The sequence below is a fragment of the Gigantopelta aegis genome, chromosome 10 (genome assembly GCF_016097555.1).
Source record: "Gigantopelta aegis isolate Gae_Host chromosome 10, Gae_host_genome, whole genome shotgun sequence".
Classification (NCBI taxonomy): Eukaryota; Metazoa; Mollusca; class Gastropoda; order Neomphalida; family Peltospiridae; genus Gigantopelta; species Gigantopelta aegis.
In genome coordinates, this window is record NC_054708.1 from 11,030,579 (window position 1) to 11,055,564 (window position 24,986).

A 24,986-nucleotide genomic window follows, 5' to 3' on the forward strand; every position below is an offset into this window, starting at 1 on the left:
AAAATAGATCAGTGACCCAGTAATGTTATGTCACACACCACCATCCCAAGTTGTACTTGCCTGCAAGGTTTGGTAGTCCTGCATGCATTAGCCTGGACACAAAATTTAATTTAAGGTGCAGTAACCTGTGAAAAATAGATCACAGTGACCCAGTAATGGTGACACACCACCATCCCAAGTTGTACTTGCATGTAAGGTTTGACGATACTATATAAATTAATAAGGAACACATATCAGACCGATTCACCTTTCATGTGCTGTAAACCGTGAAAAGAATCGTGACCTAGTACTACTGTGCATTGCAACCCCATCGCATGCATGCATCAGTATCCAAGATATGGTCTGGACATACAAAGCCTTTTCCATTAGTTTGATACCATTATATCTTACCCATTTCACCTATTTTTTAAAAGAAAAGTTGTCCCCCCCCCCCCCCCCCCCAATTTCTTTTTTATATATATTTTTTAAAAACCAATTATAAAGCTGCTACAGTGCTAAGAAAAACAAAACATATTACTAGTATTTTAACATATTTATTGACACAGCATTACAGGCAGACTAAAAAGCTCATGTTTGCAAAAATATCAAAGATATCCCAGTTATCATGGATAGGTCGAAGTTTGTCCACAGGAACACCTAGCATAGCCAAGAAACAGGACAGACATGGAAATGTAATGTCTCATTAAGAACTAGCTGCTCCTAAGTTGATTAAATAAAACTTTGACTTAAAAAAAGAATAAAAGCTCCTACATGTTTTAAAAGGTATACAATCTTGTCACACCGTCACAACCACGTATTGTCAGCAAATACACAAACTCTTAAAACTCAACATTACATCATGTTAAAAGATTGCACCATCTAACTTCATTTTATAGAAGCATCAACAAAATTTACAGTAGTCACTAAAACAACTCTAAAAACCATTCTGACATGGTAGGGCCATATCGAAATGAAAAACGTAAATAAACAATTTTAAAGATGCAAATAGCCAAGAAAATATACAATGTACAATAGTAGCGTTTGTTGTTTTTCCCCCCCATTATTTTAGAAGCATCTATTTCGTCAAGAATGCATTAAAAGGAACATTAAATACAAAGTTTTGTAGTTATATATATATACAAGTTTATGGTTTTAACATAAGATTTAGGTCTATTCCTCGGCTAGCAATACTAAAAAGAATTTTTATTTTATTAAAAAAAAACAATACAAATAAAATATAATTTGCTAAAACAACTGTAAATTTATGGATACTAGTATTGTAATAAAGACTGATAAAATTACATTTTTGTCAGTTTCCAATAAAAACATGCTCATGGTGTACGTTTCCATGCAACCGACAACTTAAACCAGCGTCAATACAAACATGCTGGATGTGGAAAATATTTACAAACTGTTGTAAACAGCTGGCATACAGTATTTACAAGTTGACAAGCAGCACGCTAACACTATAATGGTACAAGTAAATGTGTGTAACTTGAATCTACGTAACGGTAACAATATTCGATTATAAATAGCCTACGGTACATAAACATTGTTATATGATAAAACATCAGTTTGACACTGCTGAGGGGAGGGCAGCTCAGCTTATTGAGCAGAAACTAGGTGCCAGAATTTAATACTAATTAAATAGTGGCAGTGAGAAGAAATATCTACATCTACACGTACAGTCAAACTTCGTTCTCTTGAATGGCCCAGACATTTTGACAGATATAGCCAGTCACACAATTTATAAAACTTGATGTTGTCAAACTGCATGTCAATATTGGATTATCTCGAATACTTTACTATTGCCAATAAATATTTTGTTCCCTTGTGCAATTTGACGGATGTTTCTTGAGGAATTTAATTCCCCACCCCCTCCTCCAGTTTGACCTGCAAGATATATTAAAAGCAGAACAAAAATCAATTGAAAATGATACTATGTATCTTCTGTTCTTATTCCATAATTATTATAATCTTGTTTTGAAACGGTAATGTCTTGGAGAGGGGTCACAGGGAGAAAAAAAAGAAAAGAAGGAAAAAAAAGAAGAAAAAAAAAGAGGCCAACACTAAAATGAAAGAAATATTGATCATCAATATTTAAAATAGATAGGTCCAGTCCCTTCATCTGCATGAAAACAAAGTCTGACTGTATTTTGAACCAACCCGTGAAATACCAAACCTTCTAACCTTAAAATATCTAACACCACTTACAGCCTTTTACCACCTTTAAAATGCCAAACTTCTTTCAGGCCACAAAATTTTCAACTTCTGATGTCCCGCAAATTCCAAACCTAAAAAACCCTTCAAATATAAAACCTCTGCCAGACATTAAAATGTTAAAAATGTACCTTCATCTTTTCTAGGATTACACAAACTGTGAGAAATACATCTACCTGCTAAATGCATCTGGGTTTTTTAAACACATAATACACATTTCTACATTATATGCATCTATTTTATTTCAACTCTGTGAACTACTCTCAAAGTAGCTCACATCAAGAGAATAGAAATGTGACATTAAGAGTTAAAGGGTTAACCATTTGATCTTTTACCTCTGGGCCACTACCATCTACATGGCAACTCGTAATCAGGTTTAAGCATTTGAAGGGTTAGTCACCACTCTACAGCCACAAACTTAAGTTTCGACTCCAATGCATTCAGTATGACGACGAAACTGTAATTTGTCACTTATGTATTATTAGTAACATCTGAGAATTAAATAACACAAAGACATAATAGTATCTACAAACAAGAAATGGTAATTGCACTTTTTACATCTGAATGGAGAAACTGGGCTCAATAATAGTAAGCTGCAGCTTCTTTTTACAACACCTACATGGCAAAATATTTTCCTGGACTTTCTCACACTGGTTTGGCGAAATAGAAATTAAGACTCTCAAGGTATGTAAACAACGAAATATCCTGCAAGCTCATGATGGTGAAATCAGATGCTCTGCTAAAAGTGTTACAAGACTGATGTTATTAGATATTTCCTCAGCATTTTGGAATGTCTGTTTGTACCATGTCTTTTTGAGAGCTGTGCATGAAAATTCTTAAGCCAACCAAAAAAAAATTAAAATATCTATATTAAACTCCAGACTTTAAAATTTACTAGGACAGAAGATTTTGAAAAGATCTGAAATATGTGCCTGTATGTTAAGATTGACAACAGTAAACTTCAGCAGAATGGGAAGAGTAAAAGGATTTATGGCAAGCACTCTATGAAGAAGTTATTGTCTGGCAAGTGTATGAAAATGAAGATGACATGAAACACTTTGTGGCATTACTGTATGTTAAAAATCAAAGTGGACTTCTCCCCATACCGAACATTACTTTCACTTCAATTGCAGTGTCGAAAGGTCAAAAAATCACTTTTATTTGTTACTGTAATTAGTTCACATTATATAATCAGCCGACCAGTTACTGCAATGATAATGTTTATGTCTCAAGTGTTATGATGTAGTTCTTGTTTACTTGATGAATCATACCAGATTATATGCTGGGTCAAAATGTGTGATCAGTCACTTAAAAGAACTCATCTTATAACATTAGCAATCTAAAGAAAATCATCTGCCAACAACATTAGTTTGACGTATGTCATTTCGACATCAACCCTTAAGTTAGCCCTGTTGCTTTTCACTTCAATATCTTGAAATATACGAAATGGATGAAATATAATAATGAAGAATTGACAAAAATGACAATCATTTCCTCAGTATTTTTAAATACAGCTCAGAAATGTAAAAATATGCCTGTCAGAAATTAATTAACATCTTATAAAGTTTATTTTTATATATGTATATACACTGGTTAAAAATGTTTTTACAAAGAAATAATAGTTAAAACTGGACCCGGCTGTGGAGGTTGCAGTTTTCAAACATGTTATCATCCTTGTTTTCCTAACACCATGCCAGATCTAATGTTCATATTTTCCCCCTTTTGCAGTGAAAATCCAAAACTAAAATTTGTAACCAAATTACCAATATTTTTCTCAACAGTCTCCAAATGTAAATAACAAAGTTGCTCAATGGAATTATTATGTTCCTAGAAGCAGAATACATTTGTTAAAATTAAGACAAAAAAACAAGTATACATATGAATTCTAAAAGCGTAAAAAAAAAAAAAAATCTTCGAGCAAATTGTTGGAAGCACCAGTTTTCACTTGGCAGAAACTGTGAGGTTTCCATAGCAACAACTAGAATCTGAAGCAACAACACAGCCGTGGCATGTGATAGGGGTTTACACGGGTGCACACGATACGATGGGAGTCACTGAAACACGCAGCTTTACGAAATGTACCTTTCTTCATGGTCCACTGAATGGGAGAAGTGAATGGATATAAAACATGATGTTACCTGAATGGTAAAAATGAACTAAAATGCATAGACCGTCGCTAAACTCAAAGGCAGACAACAAGTACATAAGTCACAATAATTTTTTTGTTGTAAAATATCTGCTTTACCCCTCTCTCATATCTTTACTTTTCGAGGGAAAAGTGCACATTAAAACAACTATCCGGTCTTGCCACATCTGTGAAAAGTGTCCAAAGCAAAAAAAAAAAAAACTGACACTTTCCATTCAATTTATGAAAGAAGCAGGCTGAATGTTGTTTCCATGGAAATGGCCCGTAAAATGGTCCAATCAGATGGCACTTTCTTTACTCTCCTTGTTCTTTTTCTTCGAGAATGACGGCATTCGAAACTTCTTCTTCTTCTTCTTATCCTTGGTTGGAGAAGCAGCCTCCTTTGTTGGAGAGCCCTAGAAAACAGAACAAATGTATCCAAAAAATGGTAAATTTAGTTTTCTCAATGATGTAAGTCACAAAAATGACTTTAACATGAACCAGTATCTAACTCTTTTTTTTTTTAAAAGATGGAACAATATAGGTTCTAGGTCTATTTATTGTCTTATATGTATGTAAATTTAAGACTATAATATTAGATTTCATCAATTGAAGTTTAACTTTTCAAAAAAAAAAAAAAATTCTGCACATTACGGTACTTAATCAGCAAATCCTTGCGTTCAAATATGTTAAATGAACACCAAGTCTGGTGCTTATAAAACTTTTAGTCTAGACTCGAGACTCAACAGAAAGAAAGAAAGAAAGGTTTTATTTAACGACGCATTCAACACATTTTATTTACGGTTATATGGCATCAGACATATGGTTAAGGACCACACAGATATTGAGAGAGAAAACACGCTGTCGCCTCTTAATAGGCTACTCTTTCCGATTAGCAGCAATGGATCTTTTATATGCACCATCCCACAGACAGGGTAGTACATACCACAGCCTTTGATATACCAGTCGTGGTGCACTGGCTGTAACGAGAAATAGCCCAATGGGCCCATCAATGGCAATCGATCCCACACTGACCGCGCATCGAGCGAACACTATACCACTGGGCTACGTCCTGCCCCCGAGACTCAACAGAGTCCGAGACGTGAATGTCATACAAATTGTATACGTGTGACGTCATTAGAGATTTAGTATGGACTCTAAAACCAAGTAACAGGATTTAATGAATGCACCCATAGACCTCAATCCAGTCAGAAGTTGACTGTGTTAATGGCAGCAATTCAACACTACTGACATTCAATTTCACACTACAACAGTTTATTAAATACAGACATTACTACATTAATAGCGAATTCAATTTGGACTACAATTCCATGTACTCCTTTATTTGTTTCCATCAGTATATTAAAACAAATGAAATGTTGCTGTATGTGTATCCATTTAGTGAACATCTCAAGAGAGTCCTCTATGAACGAGTTGCCCATACCTCTTTACTGCTTCTCTCCTCGAGTGTCTCCCCACCACTAGCACTATCTGTCGACCGCAGTGTGTCCGACTTGGCGGGTGAGCCAGGCTTGTCATTCACGGCAATCTCGTCATCTGTAAACACACCAAACATTAACTCGTAGTTCAAATACTAACTCTGTAGTTCAAACATTAACTCCGTAGTTCAGGGCAATAACACATCACGTAGGCAACTACCTCATTGGAGAGGTTACTGTCATGTCCACCTTCAGAAAAAAAATATATGCAATGACATGGTTTGTACACAATATGAAAGGTCAAATTCAAGCACTTTTTAAGCATTCTTCAATGTAAAATTAAAATTTTCAAGGACTTTTGAATTCAACACATGATCTCATATATTTTCATCAGTATTCATAACCAGCGGGGTTTTTGTTGATATTTGTATTAAAATGATGCCGACTAGTAAGAACTGTCAATAATATCCCGACAAATTTTGGAATTATGATAAAATAAATTTGAGGAAGGTAAATTTTAATATTTATCAGCGAAAATATATGCATTTCAAGTACTTTCAAGAGCTTTTCATCATGACCACTACAGTTCAAGTACTTTTGAAATCTGTATGGAGCTGAATGAAAATAACAGGATAGTTGTTCAAAACCATTCAGTGTAAAGAATTACAGGGGAATACTATTTCAAAATCTACCTATAACTTGCATTGATTTTTAAGAGCATTTCTTTCTAATACAAATATTTAATAGCAAATCATTAATGAAGTTTCTGTATATGTAACTGTTCACTATGTAACCGATTGTCAGTTTCTGCGAATTTTTAAGTTGCATACCTAACAAATGAATAGAATAACAGTTCACGTGAAATATTGTGACCAGAATTAATAATCAAGTTTATGTAGAACACATTTTTCTTCCGCAGTTCAAAATGTTTTATGCATGCTGGTAACTGCCACATGACAAATAGTCTTATTTTGATCATCAAATTTGGGTCATTGTTATACTGGAATATAAACAGATAATTTAACACACAGTACTGAACAAACATGTAACCTGGTGTAATATAAAGGTTTAGGAGTAGCGTAATGGATCCAACTTCAGTCAGTGATGAAAAGTTGACTCTCTAATTATTTACGACAAAGTTGGCAAACACAATGTCAAAAGTGATATATGGCATACTATTACTTTGCAGTGCACACTTGTTTATGTTTATTTCATATACACCAAATAAAAAATCTTACGAAAATGTGAATTTCGGTTTTGTGCAGAAACAAAAAGATGAAAATATTTTACAGCAATCCTAATAATGAATTACCTCCCCTTAACTGTGCTGGACTTTTATCAAAACACCACTACACTCGGTTGTGTTGTGGTTAAGCCATCCGACATAAGGCTGATAGGTACAGGGTTCGCAGCCCGGTACTGGCTCCCACCCAGAACGAGTTTTAACAATTCGATTGGTAGGTGTAAGATCACTAAATCCTCTTCTCTCTCGCTAACCACCAACAACTAACCAACTGTCCTTGACATACAGCCCAGATAGCATGGACAGCGTGCTTGAACCTTAATTGGATATAAGAACGAAAAGAAGTTTCAATCAATTAACATAACAACTTCCTCCTTTCTTACCTCTCCGTCGGTCCGATCGTGACCTTTCCAAATTTTTCTTCTCAAGTTCTTGAATCACTAACAAGGTAAACCAAACCAAACATGAAGCACACAAAAAAGCACAATCAAAAATAAAAATACATTGAGAAGAAAACTAAAACTCTATAAATAAAACTTATTTTTCAAATCAAAATGTAAAAAAAAAAACACATTAAAAAGATACCAGCAAATCACAACAAAAATAACAATTAATTTTGTGCCAGTTTTGAAGAGATGTAATGTGCTTGATGCAAAAAATATTTAAAGGTAAATTAAAACATGTGTAACTATGTGTAACTTCAATGGCCTGTTGGCCAACATCTAATTCTACTATACTACACAAATACACTCTGCTTAAAATTGTTTTTAAAAAGACAACACAGATACACAGTACATGCTGTTAAGTGTTACTGAATTCCTAAAACCTGCATACATGTATACAAAAAACAAGCAAGTTCCAATATAAAGGATCTTCTTCAGCTCTATGTGGACAGAATGGAAAGGACGGTTTTGTTAACAGCACCCCAACATTGTTGAATCAGCAGTCATTAGTGTACTTGTAGTTGTAACTTGCAGAGATCTGTTACAAGTACTGGACTGCACACACTACAGCCTTTGGTTCTGGAGCATTTGTTTTAATACAAAATATCAGAGATCTTTCGTAAGCACTGGGCTGCACATGTTTTAGTTTTTCGGTATGGTCATTGGAAGTGAAGTTTTTTTTAATTATTATTACGCTATACTGTGAAAAGAGGCCGACAGACTACAAGAGATTTTAGTAGACTAGTAAATTGTGTTTAGTACTGATCTGGCAGGATAGTGAGATATTTCCTATTTTTGCACCCTTGAAATCCCACAACCCATTACATATGATGCCGGTGCTCTACCACTGGGGTACGTCCTGTCAATTTTAACATCAACTCGGTACAGCTTAATCAGTAAGCCATACCTAAGAAGAACTCCGCTTTCAAAGGATCGACTAATATGGACGTGTCTTATGGCCATACTTACTGTCGGGATTTCTCACCGGTTGACGGTCCGACTTTGACCTCTGAACAGCCACAGGTCGACTTTCTGGTACATGCAACAGAACATGCAATGATGCAAAAACAAATCAAGGGTGAGTTAGAGTAAGGGAAAAGTTAATCTTATGTTTGTCCTCTCTTGATCTTGATTTTTTAAGATGCACAGATAATCTTATTTTAAAGTAACATTTTCATATGTTCATTAATGTGAGCAGTTATAGTTAATCCAACTTCGGACATGGATGTGCATAGTAAAAATATATATATATATATATATATATATATATATATATATATATATATATATATATATATATATATATATATAAGTAATCATGAATATTTATTACTAAGAATTAGTTGTTTTTTTCTGTTTAGCATTTCACTTGCTTTGTCAGGAAGAAAATAAATCAAAGTAAGAGTTAAACACACAAATAAATACAGTGCAAGACTTCTTAAGTTTAACAATCAAGATGCAAGAGCTGATGGGAATATTAGACAGTTAATCCTTTGTGCATTTATTTTTAGAAAAAATAAAAATTTAAAAACAGGTCACAGGAATGCCATGCAATTTCTGGACATTAACTAAACTTGAACTCTACAATAGCACTATTAATCTAGTGTTTTTAAAACAGCTGGATTAGTTAGTACTACAAGGGTGTATGTTAGAGATTATTTTGGGAGTAGATCTAGTTAGCGCAAGGCTAGATGTTAATGTTTGGGGAATTATTATTTTGGGAGTAGATTTAAGAATATACTGAAATAATAAGCATTCAAAATAAACAAAATTCAACTCTAAATCTGATGCAAAACCAGATATCTATTACATCAATTTAATACGTAACCCAGCCAATACAGAAACATATGACATCCAAATAAATGGAAGTACAAGATAAGCCAATACAAATGTCTGTTATAATATCCATGTACAAGAAAACAATGTACAGTGTACATAAATCGACATAACTCAAACTATGGACGTGCCCTTTACATCACACCAAATTAAATTGACCTGACCCCACAGCCAGCATCTATTGCATTCCACAAAGTTAGCCAATACAGAAACCCTGTTACAGCACCACAATTATGAATGCATGTGACCCAACCAATAGAGATGTCCGTTACATGCAGAGGGTTTGTCACCTGGAGTCTGATTGGTGCTATGCACACCCATACATGCATAATCAGCTTCGGTTAGCAGGTTCTCCATTGACCTGCCTTGCTTTGGTGGAATGGGAGGAGCTACATTTGACAGAAACAAAAGAAACTGAACAGCCATCGGAACCGACCACTGAAAATTGCACATTTGTTTAAAATACTTCAGTTTGTAAATTTATAAAAACAACAAAAAATTAATTCTTATACCACTATCTTTGGTAATATAAAAATAGGAACAAAATTTTGTTGTTTAGATTTAATATTGTAACCTATGCCCGTGATTGTTAAAATGCAATCTGTGATGGAGCCTATATTGGAATATAAATCCTGCATCCATTAGCCTTAAAGTTTAACCAAGTTAAATCTGAAGCAAAAGTCTGCTTTGTTTAACAGCACCACTAGAGCCTATTTATTTATTAATCAATCATCGGCAATTGGATGTCTTCAGAGGAAAACCCTTATATTCTTCCATTAACAGCAAGAGACAGTTGATATACCGGTCATGGGGTACAGCTGATGTCTTATTAAACACAATGCTATTGGAGCTGGTTGTAGTAGTTGTGACAGATGGTTTATACTGGGAGAAGAGGAGAGACTACTGGCACATTGGCTACAGAACATCAAGTTTCGTGCATGTATTCAATTTTTATAAAATTCACTAGCCATGGGATCAGTGATTTTAAAAATTTACTAGGCACGATTAAAAATTCACTAGCTAGCCCTACTTTAAGTTAAAACAGTTTTACTACATAATATTAGTAATAATCAAATATGTCACCTAAAGAGGGAAATACTAGATAGAGCTTTAAAACACTAACATTGGGGGGTGGGTGGGGGTGGGGGTGGGGGGGTGGGGGGGCAGGATCTTCATATTTACAAAATAGACTGAACTGCAACATTTAACCCAAAATATTCACTAGCCGTTGGGCATAGCAATAGTTGTTATTTACTAGCCCAACATTGAATATCACTAGCCATGAGAGTGGGGCTACTATTAATCTAGAAGCCCTGATATATTCCACAGATAGTACAGCCTTTCATACAGCAATCGTGGAGCACTCACATATATCTATATATATATATACCTAATTATTTAAAAAAAAAGAAAAAAAGTTTCCCATGGATTCCCATGATCACAAGGCAAGGAACCAAAAAAGTGTTTGCCATGAGATTTTAAATCCTAATCCTATGGCCTGTGACTGGAACAGGAAAACTCAATGGTTCTACTGTTGTACTCAGAATTCAGATGCACACGTAATCGCTCAGCTAAACAGAAACATTCAGTGGTTCTACTAAGGACCGATCTTACAATTCAGAATTCAGATGAACACACAATAACAGCAAAGTCCCATTAAGTACTATTTTAATTTTATCAATAATCTATAATATACTTATAATCAGGTTACTTAATAATTTTAAATTTAACACAAACATCCTGCCAGATAAGAATCTGAAGCCCGTTACTTGCAACCGGTGGATCAACTAACAAGTCCATTAAACTAAACCAAAACTGGTTTATATGAAGAGTATATGTGCGACAGAACAACTATCCCTGCTGAAAAATGACGACAAACCTTTTTCTGTTGCAGGCGACTTCTGTGGTTGCCCATTCACTTCATCGCGTACGCTAGTTTCTGCCGGCCGCGGCGAGATTTCCACATCTAAGTTTATAAAACATGCAGCGAGCAACATCAATATCTATTCTACTCACAACATCAAACTAGTTAGTGTGCATCTATAGTGGCCATCTTTAAAAGAAATGTGTTCGCCAAAATCCTAGACAGCAGTATGTAGGTATTTTTAAACTGTTATTTAAAAGGAAACTAAAACAATAAGGATGAAATGTGTTACTCTTTTTAAAATTTTAAATTACTGCAAACACATTTCTTTTAAGATGAACTTGATCTATGCTAGAATAATCCCCTTTTTTTTTTGGACTACAGTTCATGTAGTAAGCTTGACACGCATCTCATGTGAGACACAGTGCTAATCAACACTACAGTCATTCTTCAAAGCACAGACCCTAGTTTCAGCCAGAGAAAGTGGACACTAAAGTTTGGTTAATCTACAAACCTGCAACACACATCTGGATAAAGTTACAAAAAGAGTCCGAGATATTGAAATGGGGAAATTCAATCTAAAAATAGACTTAAGCTTGGCTCAAAACAGTTACTTCTCAGAGGTATGTGAATTTTTATAATTTTGAACAAAAACCAGGGTGACCATAAAAACACTTTAGATGTATGAAAATGGATATTCTAAACAATAAAATGTAAGTAACTTTTAATTTAAATGATCAAAAATGGCTCCGATAGTGAAATGTTTAAAAACTAGGGTCCATCACTTTAAGTATGTGTGTACTACAAATTAGTTTTCAATATGCAGTTTTATCATCAACAACTAAACAAACTACACTAACTTTCAGCACAACTAATTCACAATGCAAAACATAAACAAGAGACATGTTTTTACGAGGAAAAAACACTGAAAATAATTTACAAACTAAATTATAATTTTTTTTTTTAATTATTGGAACTACAATAATTACAACAAAAGAGAACATGTTCATTGGTTTTAGGCATCAAACTTCGCGTGTGGACTGTGAACTGAATTTACGAAGATTGTTTTTCTTAAACGCAGGTGTTTAAGCTTTGTAAATGTCTGTAGTTAGACGCGTCTAAGACACAAACATGCTTTGTAAATTCTGTCTAGTATTTATATCAGTAGAAGAAAGAAAAAAGAGAAGAAAAAAAAGAAGTCATTTTTTAACTTCTTTTTATGAATCAATATATACTCTTCAAAAGAAGAAACGCAAAACCACATTGTCGTAACATTTGGAGAATTGATTTAATTATTGAATGGTGAGTCCGATAATTACCAAATGTTGCAGGATTGTTCACAATTCACTCTAGTCCATTGTGAGTAAGTGATAGGACACACCACCAAGGTCAAGGTCATCTGGAGTCAATACCGGGTGTGGCCTCCGCGTGTGTTGACAACTGCCTGGCACCGCCTGCCCATTGACGCAACCAGAGTACGGATGACGTCCCGGGGGATGGTGGCCCACTCGGCCTGCAAGGCTGCTGCCAGCTCGGGCAGGGTCTGGGGCTGTGGTTGTCGCTGTCGGTCCAACTCGTCCCATAGATGCTCAATTGGGTTCAAATCCGGTGATATCGATGGCCAAGGAAGGACATTAATGTTGTTGTTCTGTAGGAAAGCCGTTGTGAGACGTGCTGTGTGAGGCCTGGCGTTGTCATGTTGGAACACTGCGTTGGCGTTGGCCATAACTGGAACGATGTGTGGCCGGAGGATCTGGTCAATGTAGCCCTGTGCATTCAGGTTGCCCTGCACGTGGACCAGGTCAGTTCTGCCAGTGTGTGAGATGGCTGCCCACACCATGACACTACCCCCGCCGAATCTGTCCACTTCCTGCACGCAGTTTGCCGCATAACGTTCACCACGACGCCTATACACGCGACATCTTCCATCATGACGTCGGAGCAGAAATCGGGACTCGTCACTGAACCACACCTGTCTCCATCGCAGTTGAGGCCATTGTCGATGAATCTGGCACCACTGCAGTCGGAGTCGACGGTGTTGTGGTGTTAAGATGACACCTCGAACTGGACGTCTGGCACGAATTCCTACCTCACGTAGGCGGTTCCGTACGGTCTGGTCGGATATCCTGCGCAAACCTGGTATTGCTGCGGCTGTGGAGGTGGCAGTAGTCAATCGTTCCCGAAGGTGGCGTACCCGGATGTAGCGGTCCTGCCCGGGGGTAGTGACCCGTGGTCGACCGGATTTAGGGAGGTCACGTGTTGATCCATGTTGCTGGTAACGGTCCCACAGTCTGGAGATGGTGCTTGGGGACACATGGAATGCCCTGGCAACGGCCGTTCTGGATTCGCCTGCGTCTAGTCGGCCGATGGCATTGTTTCTCTGCGGTTCACTGAGACGTGGCATGTCCTGGATTGTCAACTGTCGGCCAGATACAGAGGCCAGGCAAGCGAACACCCTGCACTTTTATACTGTCGGTGTTCATGTTGCATGTGCAGACAATGCACGTGCAGTGGTGACATGGTTTGCACGTGGCTGCGTTTTTGCGAATATTCACATTTTGGAACTTTATTGTACAGTAGCTGCGTTTTATCGAATGTAACCGTGGGAATGTGTTTGGGACATGCAATCACCTTATATTCACAAAGCATGAACCGGTAGGAAACATAAAATCGGAGTTATAACCCATTTGTACCCTTTTGCGTTTCTTTTTTTGAAGAGTATATAATGTACTTTGCTTTGTATTGCAATCTCAAAAATGTTTCTCGATTATACTAACAATACAAACAATAAAAGCCAATGACCAGTTCTCTTGCATGTTTCTGCATTCTCACAAGCGCTACTGTTATGCGCCCATTATGTTTGTTTAATCCAATTACCTTCAGATGACTTGTTGAGGTTCTGCATGCGCTCCTCTGTCGAGATGATGCGACCTTCAGGCCCAGGTTCAAGATCTTCTTCAACTTTTATATTTAAAAAAAAAAGGAACATAATTAACCATTGTAATATAAAAGGACCAACTAAACTGCATTATAAACAAAAGAGAATTCTTAAACGAGAACTCCAAGCAAGCCTATAAATGAGACTAAAAATTATTTTATTTGGTTGCAGTGAAATCTAACAAAACAATAATTATGGAAGATCCACGCTTGAACCTAAGAATTTGTTACCTCCGGCAAATTTCAAATGTTTACCGACAACAATTTTGAGGCTGCCTACAGCAATGTTACATTTTCAACAAATATAAAACCTAAAACAAGACCCTTCAACCAACGACAATAATTTTTATCCATCAGCAAAAACCTGCCATCGGTGAAGCCCCTAACAGACAGCAATTCATAATGCAACTACGGCAATTGCCGTCAGTGCCGTCATTGAGTTCGAGCCATGAGATCTGTACTGTAAAGGTATGATAACACAATGTGACTTGTAGCAACAACAAACAGCTGATCATTTGAATGATTAAATGTTTACAATTATTGACAGAAATTTTTTCTGTTTCAATTATTTTAACTCTCTAAACCACTTGTAACGCACAATCAAAATATGAATTCAAATGGTCTCAAAATACATCACAATCATACCTTAATACCAGTCAACCTCTACAATTGCCTGCAGAAATCAACAATGACATAGGGGTTTCAAATCTCTGCAACACTTGTTTTACTATGAACTACATTCAATTGTTTAGCATGTTTGTTTTTTTTCCGTGGACATTTTCTTAATTGCAGGGGTTGTCATAGTACTACAATTTGTGGTGATTCGTCTTTATTAACTAAGTGTTCTCCCTACCTGGTTCATTCTTGACCTGCTTCTGGTACTTGTTGAGTTCCTCCTCTGTGACGCCTTCGAAAGGATTGGCCGCGTAATACGACTTGTACACCACAGCGTTGTGTTGGTGGTCCCGCTGAATTATGCCTTTAGACGCCGCGCCCACGACAATCACGTGGTCAGACGTCCCGCTCAGGTTTCCATCCTACACGAGAAAAATGTAAAACGTTTGTTTTGTTTAATGACACCACTAGAGCACATTGATTTATTAATCATCGGCTATTGGATGTCAAACATTTGGTATTTTTGACAAATAGTCTTAAAGAGGAAAAATGCTATGTTTTCTCCAAGAGTAGCAAGGGATCTGTTATATGCACTATCCCAGACAGGTTAGCACATACCACGGCCTTTGGTATACCAGTGTTATAAATGTAAGTTAGGTGTTCACCTTCATTTGTTGTTGAGCTTCATCCCAGGAAAGACCTTCAAGAACTTTGGACTGTGGACCAGCAGTGACCTTGTCCTCATAGTAATCTTTCTTTATCTGAAAAATGTGGAGACCACGATCATCAAGCAGGGTTCAGTTTTCAAAGTCAAATACAGGAATCAATCACAAGTGAAATAATTACTTGATTATATAGGTGCAATTTTCCCTTTTACCAATAAAACCACCAAGAATAAATTACAAAACAAAAAGACAAAAAATAAAACAAGCCAATATTTGTTAGTATGAAAGTACCATTTTCTGTCAACAAAATGTGATGATGTTCTAAGAAGACAAAATATACTTAAAACTGCATTCTGAACAAGTGAAACGAACTGTCCATGAGTTGTTGTTGTTGTCGTTCACACTAACTAGCCTTGTCATTTCTGCAGTGCTCTACATAGTGGAGGAAATTACAACCAATTAACAAACTGGCTGACTGTCAAAATAAACGCCATTTATCAATTAAAATTTAAAAACTAAAAGAATTTCACGAAATTAAATGTCTGACATACCACTAACTTTTTCCTTGAACTGTGATGAACATCCAACTTTCAATCATCTAGGACTTGAAGTTTGTGAGAAAACTGATGTAAACACGAAACTTTAATGTTACACTTTAACGCAAAAGTCGATGCCACCCTCCGCTGTCATAGGATACATAATTATATGTCAATACCTACATCTGGCCTTTTTACATCGTAAAGGTGACACAAAAATATGCATGAAAATGCGTACCTTAATACTGATACAATCAGTTTTAACAATATGCCTAGAGCAGGTGGACACTATAACATGTGACAAAAATACGTACTCTCTTTTGTGTGTCTCTGAACTCTTTCGGATTCTCGCCCTGTGGGGCAAAGACATTTGGACTTTCTAACTTGATAGGAGTGCTAGTGTGACCGGGTTGTTCATCTTCAGGAACCCACTGCAAAGAAAATACATTCTAATAATATAGATCTCATTTAAAAGTTCATCATTATCATCATATGTATCATAAACTAAGTCCCAATAGCATCTCTTGATGTCGAAATCTCTAGTCATCTTCCAACTTCTATACAAACAAAACACAACTGGCAGAACGCTGTGCACCAGCAGCCTGACAAGGGTCCGTAGCGGTGAGGGGTAGTTTTGGTGCTATGGAATTTTGAAAGTCTCACAGGATTACGCCAAAAAGAAAGGTTGCACAGTTTTAATGAAGGAATTTGGGCTCTTTTTTTTTTAACGGTCTGCCAAAAAATAAAAGGGAGCTACGTATAATTTTGAATTTTATATGCCTAAAGTAGCTTATTATTAGAACCTAGCCTATTGATGCCTGTTGTTGTTTGTCTCCCTAATTGTCCCAGTAGTGGCCCTTAAAAGGGCCTGATCTGTTCAGATCGTGGCAGGGCAGGGAGACTTGTTTGCAATTTGTGTATTATATGGGAGGTAAGGCTGCTTTTTGATTAGCAGCAAGCAGCAAGGGAACTTTTATAGACAGGATAGTACATACCAGAGCCTTTGTTATGTACACCAGTTGTGGAGCAAGTGCTGGAACGAGAAATAGCCCAATGGCACAGATCAATTCTAGACCGTGTATGAGATGAGTACTTCACCACTAGACTATGTCCCACCCCTTTAACATGAAGGAGCTGGGGTAAGGGTTCAGTTTATATCCTGCTACAGTATAATAATTGTACTTCAGTTAAATCATTTACCGGCCTCAGTGGCGTCGTGGTTAGGCCATCGGTCTACAGGCTGGTAGGTGTACTGGGTTCGGATCCCAGTCGAGACATGGGATTTTTAATTCAGATACCGACTCCAAACCCTGAGTGAGTGCTCCGCAAGACTCAATGGGTAGGTGTAGACCACTTACACCGACCAGTGATCCACAACCGGTTCAACAAAGGCCATGGTTTGTGCTATCCTGCCTGTGGGAAGTGCAAATAAAAGATCCCTTGCTGCTAATCGGAAAGAGTAGCCCATGTAGTGGCGACAGCTGGTTTCCTCTCAAAATCTGTGTGGTCCTTCACCATATGTCTGACGCCATATAACCGTAAATAAAATGTGTTGAGTGCGTCGTTAAATAAAACATTTCTTTCTTTATTTCAGTTAAATTACACCCAGTCGGTGAGCCCATTGGGCTATTTTTTGTTCCAGCCAGTGCACTACGACTGGTATATCAAAGGTCGTGGTATGTGCTATCCTGTCTATGGGATGGTGCACATAAAAGATCCTTTGCTACTAATCGAAAAGAGTAGTCAATTAAGTGGCGACAACGGGTTACCTCTCTCAATATCTGAGTGGTCCTTAACCATATGTCCTATGCCATATAACCGTAAATAAATATGTTGAGTGTGTCATTAAATAAAACATTTCCTTCCTTCCTTCAGTTAAATTACACGGCTAGCTCTGGCACTTGCGAAATTCAATAATTGTGAATTTCAAAAACATTTAATTTTATTTTAATTTGGCGAAATAATTTCATGAAATAATTAATTTTTTGTTAGAAAATAAATTTGTGAAGTTTGACAGACAACTTGGCAAACCTTTCTGCTAGCCCTGAATTACAAACATTTTTACACGAACATGAGTGTCAAAACAATTGAAGATCAATTCTAGTCGGCTTTGTGAAAACAATTTTATGCAAATCATGATGCTGATTAGTTTGTCCAACCAGACATCCATCCATACCTTGGTTATTTTCTTAGGGGTTGGAGTTCCTATTTCATCTATCTCTTGTTTCTTATAGGTGTTTGGAGACGTCAGCCAGCCAGCTTTGTAAGCCTGCTTCTGTCTCTCCAGTGCTGATTTTAATGGTGACCTGAAAACGACAAAACAATAGAAAACACACCACCAGCATCTTACATATATATATATATATTACAAAAAGTATATAAAATTTTTTAGTTCTGTAACCAAAGTAAAGTGTCTGCCTATCTGCCGTAATTTTTTTCTAAAATATATGTCTTTTGAAATATTTCAAATCTTGGCAGTTGCTTACAAGTTTGATAATGATGCAATTAATGAAATCTAATTATTCCATTTTACAAAAAATTTTAAGCTTATGTAAACAAACAGTATTAATGCTTATAATAAATAGTGGGATGCTGTTATTTTAAATGAACCTTCTGTGACACAATGGGCCAAATTTATGAAGCCTGATTTTAATAAATGCATGTGTTTCAACATTGTAAATGTATATAGTTACACGTGTGTAAGACAAAAACAGCTTTTGTAAATTAAGCCCTACATGTCGCTCCTACCTCCTAGTTTGGTGTCACGAAACTGGCTCATAAAAACTGTTTTGACTTGATTAGAATAAACTAACAAAATTATTCTATTTTTCTCCTTTTTTTGTGAATAATAAAAAAATAATAATGTTTGGAATATATTATGTAGAATAATCAAGTTAAAGCACATGGTAGCACTTGTGAACAAACATTATGCTTAGAATATCATGCACTACTTACGCATATTTGGAGTGTTCGTAGTCTCCGTCAAAGACATAAGTAAATGAACTAGAGGCTGGGGGCACTTCCACCGAACTGTTACACCTGTCTTTCTTTTCCTGCTTTATAATGGGATTTTTATAGACGTGTCCAGTGCGAAAACCCTGAAATCAAAATTAATGAAACTGTACATTCAACACACCTTTCAGATAAATCAATTCTGTCCCGGGTCAGACCACTGGCTATCCTTCTCTTTTTTTTAAAGCAATATATGTTTCAATCAGATACATTTTGTAACAGTGCATGAAAATTAATAAAATTATATTTTTAAGATTCCTTACCGATACATCTGTCAATAGTGCATAAAAGTAAAATTGTACATGTTTTATAGTTATATATCAATTAAATTTTTTATTTAGTTACTATTATTAAAGTAGTAGTCCACAGTTTCATCCAGTGAAAATGGACAATAAGTTTAGTTAATCTACAAACCTGTTACAATAAAATGAAACAAAAGTCTGTCATGTTGAAATGGGAAAATACCCTCTAAAAATTCACTAAAGCTCGTCTCCATAACCATTACTTCTCAGAAGTATGTATGTGTTAAGAATTATGGAAAAAACACTTCACAGTATTACACTCACATGTACAGAAATGGATAATCTTAACAATAAAATGTAAGTAATGTCGGATTTCAATTATCAACAGTGGATCTAACGTTCTGTCAAAAATATACAGTAGTGTTTAAAAACTGGGGTCTGTCAATTTAATTATTCAATTTGAGTGGATCAAAAACTCGACATACCGCATTATCCAGCTGTCTCATGAGAGCCTCAAATTCAAGTTCACCCGGCCTCCATTTCTTGTTGGCAGACACGCCCCCTCCACCCTGACTGGCAGTTACAAATGTCTTTTTCCTTGTTTCATCATCAACAAGGATCAAGTTGTCGATTCCAGCAGAGATAACTTTGATCTGAAATAATACACACATTATATATCACGATGTTAATTTAACAGGATTCTGTGTTTTCATGAAATCTTAGATTTTTGTCTGGAAGCATAAGATGTAGAGATACAATGCCAAAATATCTACATCACATAATTTTTACCCCCCAAAAAGGAGAAAATATGAAAGCCTGTATATTACGATATATGTGATTATCTGGTACTTCTGTAGAACTTATATTTGTTATAAAAAAAAAAAAAGGGGGGGGGGGGAGGAGGGAGGGAAGGGAGGGAGAGAGAGTGTAAAAGTTCCGAAAATACACTTATCTAAGAATAAACTTTTCAGCGAATTCATCCTGAAATATACTCACGGCCAAAAGAAACTTTACAAGTATTATATTTGAATTTGTGTGGAAACGGCAAATAATAAGTATAACATTATTTGTGATATTATTTAATAGTTCAATACTAAATGTAAATCATCAACAAAAACAACGTGACTGCAGGTATTAATTATGTCATAATGTTAAAGTTACACGTGGGGCTAAAAAACAAATTTACACTGAAATGTCACCCAATGAAGTAGAGCAAAATGAGGTATTTCACTCGATAATGTCTCTAATAACGTGCGTGACCCCTGTGAGCTCGGATACATGCATGCACACGTCTTCGCATAGATGTAGTCAGCCTTCTGATTACATCATTCGGGATGCGTCGCCATTCCTAAACTAAGGATTGTTGCAGTTGTTGTCTGTTGAGTGGGGGCTGTTGTCTCTGTCGAATGTGGCGATCAAGGTAGTCCCAAAGATGTTCTATAGGTGACATGTCTGGAGAGCGTGCAGGCCATGACAAGACGTTAACGTTGTTCTGATAGAGGAAGTCCTGAACAAAAACTTGAGGTCTTGCATTATCCTGCTTGAACATGATCCCTTGAGGCTGTTGCTGTAGGAATGGCATAACAACTGGTCTTAGCACTTCATCCCTGTAACGTTGAGCGTCCAGATGGCCATCATTGATGACACGTTCAGTGGTCTGATCGCCACAGATGCCTCCCCACACCATCACACTACCACATCCGAAAGGTTCGACTTCGTTAACTCAACAACGGGCTGTACGTTCTCCTCTACGCTGATACACTCTTACTGTCCCATCCCCACGGAACAGACAGAACCTACTCTCATCGGAAACAAGAACCCTTTGCCAATCACGAATCAGCCAACGACTCACATGCCTGGCCCATCGGAGTCCAAGCCGACGGTGTTGGTCTGTCAATGTGGTCCCATGGTAGGGTCTGTAGGCGCTCTGATACCAGCAGCATGTAATCTTCTTGACACGGTGTGTCTACTCACAGTGGCCGAATGCTGTTGCCGCTGATGAAGTCACTGTCAGAAAAAGATTATGTAGGTGTAATGTTCGTAGGTATGGGTCATCCCGTTGAGTTGTGACACGTGGTCTACCCATTCTTGGCCTGTCCGATGTCCGACCTGTCTGTTGGTATCGGGTTATCAGGTTACCAACAGCAACTCTAGAACATCCAAACATCGTTGCGACATGAGCGTTAGATGCACCCATTTGTATCATGCCTATGGCTCGCTCGCGTTGTTCTGCAGTAAGTCATGGCATTCTTTTGGTGGTTTTCTATCAAATGCATACCCTACCAGTATCCTGGCTCATTTTAATACCATTACTTGCACGGGTGAATTTCGCAGGTCCTGGAAAACGTGATTTCGATATTTTTTTTGGCTCAGCATGAAACGCATGCAACGTTATTTTTCAAATATACTGTAGAAAGTTGCTTACGTTTGGGTGATTATTTATGCAATTGGTTACGTTAGGATATATGGATGTTTCCAGAGACAAAATTTTGTTTTCATTTGTGAAGTTTCTTTTGGCCGTGAGTATATTTTTGGCAGTCATCTTCAGTTCGTATATGACAGTTTAGTGAGTGATATTTTACACTTGGTTGTGGAGTTTTACTTTGTTCAATCTTCAATTTGTTTTCATTCTTGACACAACCCTCAATCACATCAATTAACACTCCCACCAACTTTTATTTCAATCTTAAGATCTTATTTCAATAATTATCTCCCTTGCATTGACAATCATCAGAAATTTTCCTTTCTAATTTTTTTATTATTTATTTTTCATATCCACTGAGAAGCTTAAACTGATTAAATCTGTTGAATTACTTTCTGTGTCTATCACATCTAAAATTATACATATCTATTTTTACTTCAAGTTTAAAACACATTGTTAGTTCCTACATTTTATCACGAAGAATTTTAACAGAGGGAACATTATTTCTCACACATTTAATGAGAAAGGTTAAAAAAGAACTCGTGATATAATACTGAAGTAATTACCTGTGCTTCACAAGCGTTCATTACGTTAAATGCATAGTGGAACGCCTCCTCTATCCGCTCTCCACACGCAACAACTCCGTGATTTCGTAGCAGCATCACCTAGAAAAACAATCAACAATAACCATTACTCAAAGGGCACTGCACTTATCACAAAAAACTCTCAAACCGCTGTTCTTTTGTTATTTAGGTTACAGCAGAAATGTATTACATGATTCAAGATGTAATAAAATATCTAACAGTTTGCTCAATATCAGTATCAAAACTGTCTATTATTTCTTTTACAAATGTATTAGCATAAAAATATACAAGATGCATACATCATTTACATGTCAAATCCATGGTTTCATGTGTAGTTGATCACCAAGAACTTAGCTTCTCTGATTAAAAATATATAAATGTATGTTTATCTAAAAATATATAAATGTATGTTTATCTTAATAAATTGTAATTACAAAGTCAAACACCGGTATGGCAACCTCTTGTTATTTCCTCAAACCAGGATATCTCGAGGTTGAGAAATGGTCTCATGGCATAATCTTCAGTAACAACTATTATGTTTATCTCAAGCTATTTCATTCAGTTCTTTAACATCCATTTAAATGACACATCCTAATTTTTAAACAATACAATGTATTTTTTACTAGTAGAGCTGTATTTGATAACTGGAATTAGAATCATTTGCTTTTATTGTTTGAATTATCCATTTCCATACATCCTAAGTATTTCTGGGCATCATAGTATTTGTAATAATAGGAAATGCATTTTTTATCATTCTAAAAATGCACATACCTCTAAGAAATAACAATTATCGAGATAAGCTCTAGTCTATTTTTAGAATCCTAATAGGGTATAACGTCACATTCTCTCATTTCAGTCAATATAAATTTATCCAGATGTGTTAAGGGCCCAGTTTTTCAAAGCTATCTTGGTGCTAAAACTATCATTGGCTATGATGTCACTATGGCATGTGCTGTAGTTATGTCATAGCCTCTACGACGTTCTTATAATATTATAATGCTAAGATAGGTTCAACATCTGTAGTCAGGTTTGTAGATAACCCAAATTGGTGTCCATTTTCAAGGAGTTTTGACAATATATTTACTTTACTTTGCTGTTATTAAGTGTTAACCGTACTGAATTACGTACCTTATTGAACGGTCCGAGACTGCGACCAAGCTTGTCTCTCTCATCTTGGTCTACAAGAATGCCATTGTAGTCATGGTAACTGACATCTCCACAAATCAGAGATTCTTGCGACAAAGGCAATAATCCACATTTCATCGTAGAAACCTACAACACAAACAAGCATTCTGAGAGTACTGTTGTTAGAGGCCAAATGTTTTTCCTATCTCCTAAATTCAAGGGTCATAACTTGATCTGTAACAGTGCATGATAAAGCTAAATAACAAAATCTCATCTCCATATCTTCAGGCATTGCAATAAAAAGTCCAGAATTGGGTATTTTTTCATATATCTCCTAAGTTCAAGGGCCATAACTAAACAAATAGGTAAACTGCCATGAAAGTTAAACTTCATTTGTAACAGAACTTGATAAAGCTATTCACCATCTTTCCTAAGTTCAAGGACTATAACAAAAAAATGGGTAAATCACAATAAAAGTCAAACATTATCTGTAACAATACATAATAAAGCTATACCATAACTTTCAGCTCAATATATCGAGACAGTGTGAGAAAAAATAAATATATATATATATATATATATATATATGTGTGGGACAGACAAACAATCGGACAGAGAGGGGACTAATAAAGAGAGAGAAAACTCACTGCTATAGCTGCAGGTGTGTGTAAGTGGATGACACATTTGATATCTGGTCGAGCCTGGTGGATTGCCGAGTGTAACGTGAATCCAGCCTTGTTAATACCAAACGTCGTGGAGCCCGGGTCGACAATCTCGCCGCGCATGTCCACGTTGACGAGAGACGACGCAGTCACTTCGGAATACAGCAGACCAAAAGGGTTCAACAGAAAGTGCTCACTATCCTGACTGACACGGACCTGTAACACAATTAGTACTAATAATAATAGTAAAAAGAATGAGGATGTGTGTGTGTGTGTGTGTGTGTGTGTGTGTGTGTGTGTGTGTATGTGTGTGAGAGGAGAGAGGAGAGAGAGAGAGAGAGAGAGAGAGAGAGAGAGAGAGAGAGAGAGAGAGAGAGAGAGAGAGAGAGAGAGAGAGAGAGAGAGAGAGAGAGAGAGAGAGAGAGAGAGAAAGAGATACACACGGACAGACAGAAAGAGAGAGAAAGACTGGAACATAGAGGGGGTGGGAGGCAAAAATGCAGAGTGACTTGGATGACACAACCTTTGATACAACCGTGTATGAAATATTGGAGCAAAAAGAATCAAAAAGAATAAAAAAATTAAAAAGCAGGAAAGAAATAATTACATTTAATAAATCTATAGATGTCATTTGATTATTTTCTCTAATATTGCATTTTCTACCTCATATAAGATTGAAGTGATATAAAAAAAATACATAATTTTAATTAGGATTTTGATACATGAAAGTCAACTCCTACTCCTACTCATACAATACAGGTTTTTCTATATGGTACTTACACTGATGTGGTTGTAGATGCTGTGTGTCCATCCGAAGATGTCAATAAGCCGGTATAGCGAAGCCAGCTTGCACCGAAGGTTCTTCTCGGCCTTGTTGTAATTTAGAGACTCCACCCCACGGATGTCGTTTATTGGAATGACTGGAGAAGCTGTCAACACAAGAATGCAGCACATGTACATATACATATATTTCAAATTTCAAACTTTATTAGCCACACCAAATCAGGGAATTCAAAAATTTTATTACCGACATATCT

General features: G+C 36.5%; 1 protein-coding gene across 13 annotated transcripts in view; it reads right to left on the minus strand.

Moving 5' to 3' along the window:
* Positions 1-517: 517 nt before the first annotated feature.
* Positions 518-24,986, minus strand: part of LOC121383195 (alpha-adducin-like) — a 67,535-nt gene continuing 43,066 nt past the window's right edge. For 6 of the 13 annotated variants that reach the window (XM_041513052.1, XM_041513056.1, XM_041513055.1 and 3 more), the window contains 17 exons: positions 24,730-24,878; positions 23,935-24,165; positions 23,291-23,434; positions 22,145-22,243; positions 19,642-19,809; positions 18,858-19,000; positions 18,079-18,208; positions 16,217-16,333; positions 15,367-15,462; positions 14,940-15,123; positions 14,027-14,110; positions 11,165-11,251; positions 9,576-9,674; positions 8,419-8,481; positions 7,390-7,446; positions 5,769-5,881; positions 518-4,740 (listed from right to left, as the gene is read on the minus strand). In XM_041513052.1, coding sequence (XP_041368986.1) covers positions 4,624-4,740; positions 5,769-5,881; positions 7,390-7,446; positions 8,419-8,481; positions 9,576-9,674; positions 11,165-11,251; positions 14,027-14,110; positions 14,940-15,123; positions 15,367-15,462; positions 16,217-16,333; positions 18,079-18,208; positions 18,858-19,000; positions 19,642-19,809; positions 22,145-22,243; positions 23,291-23,434; positions 23,935-24,165; positions 24,730-24,878 — 2,081 coding nt within the window. In that variant the 3' untranslated portion in view covers positions 518-4,623. The remainder of the gene's footprint in view (positions 4,741-5,768; positions 5,882-7,389; positions 7,447-8,418; positions 8,482-9,575; positions 9,675-11,164; positions 11,252-14,026; positions 14,111-14,939; positions 15,124-15,366; positions 15,463-16,216; positions 16,334-18,078; positions 18,209-18,857; positions 19,001-19,641; positions 19,810-22,144; positions 22,244-23,290; positions 23,435-23,934; positions 24,166-24,729; positions 24,879-24,986) is intronic. The other 7 variants (XM_041513059.1, XM_041513057.1, XM_041513061.1 and 4 more) reach the window with 7 other exon arrangements.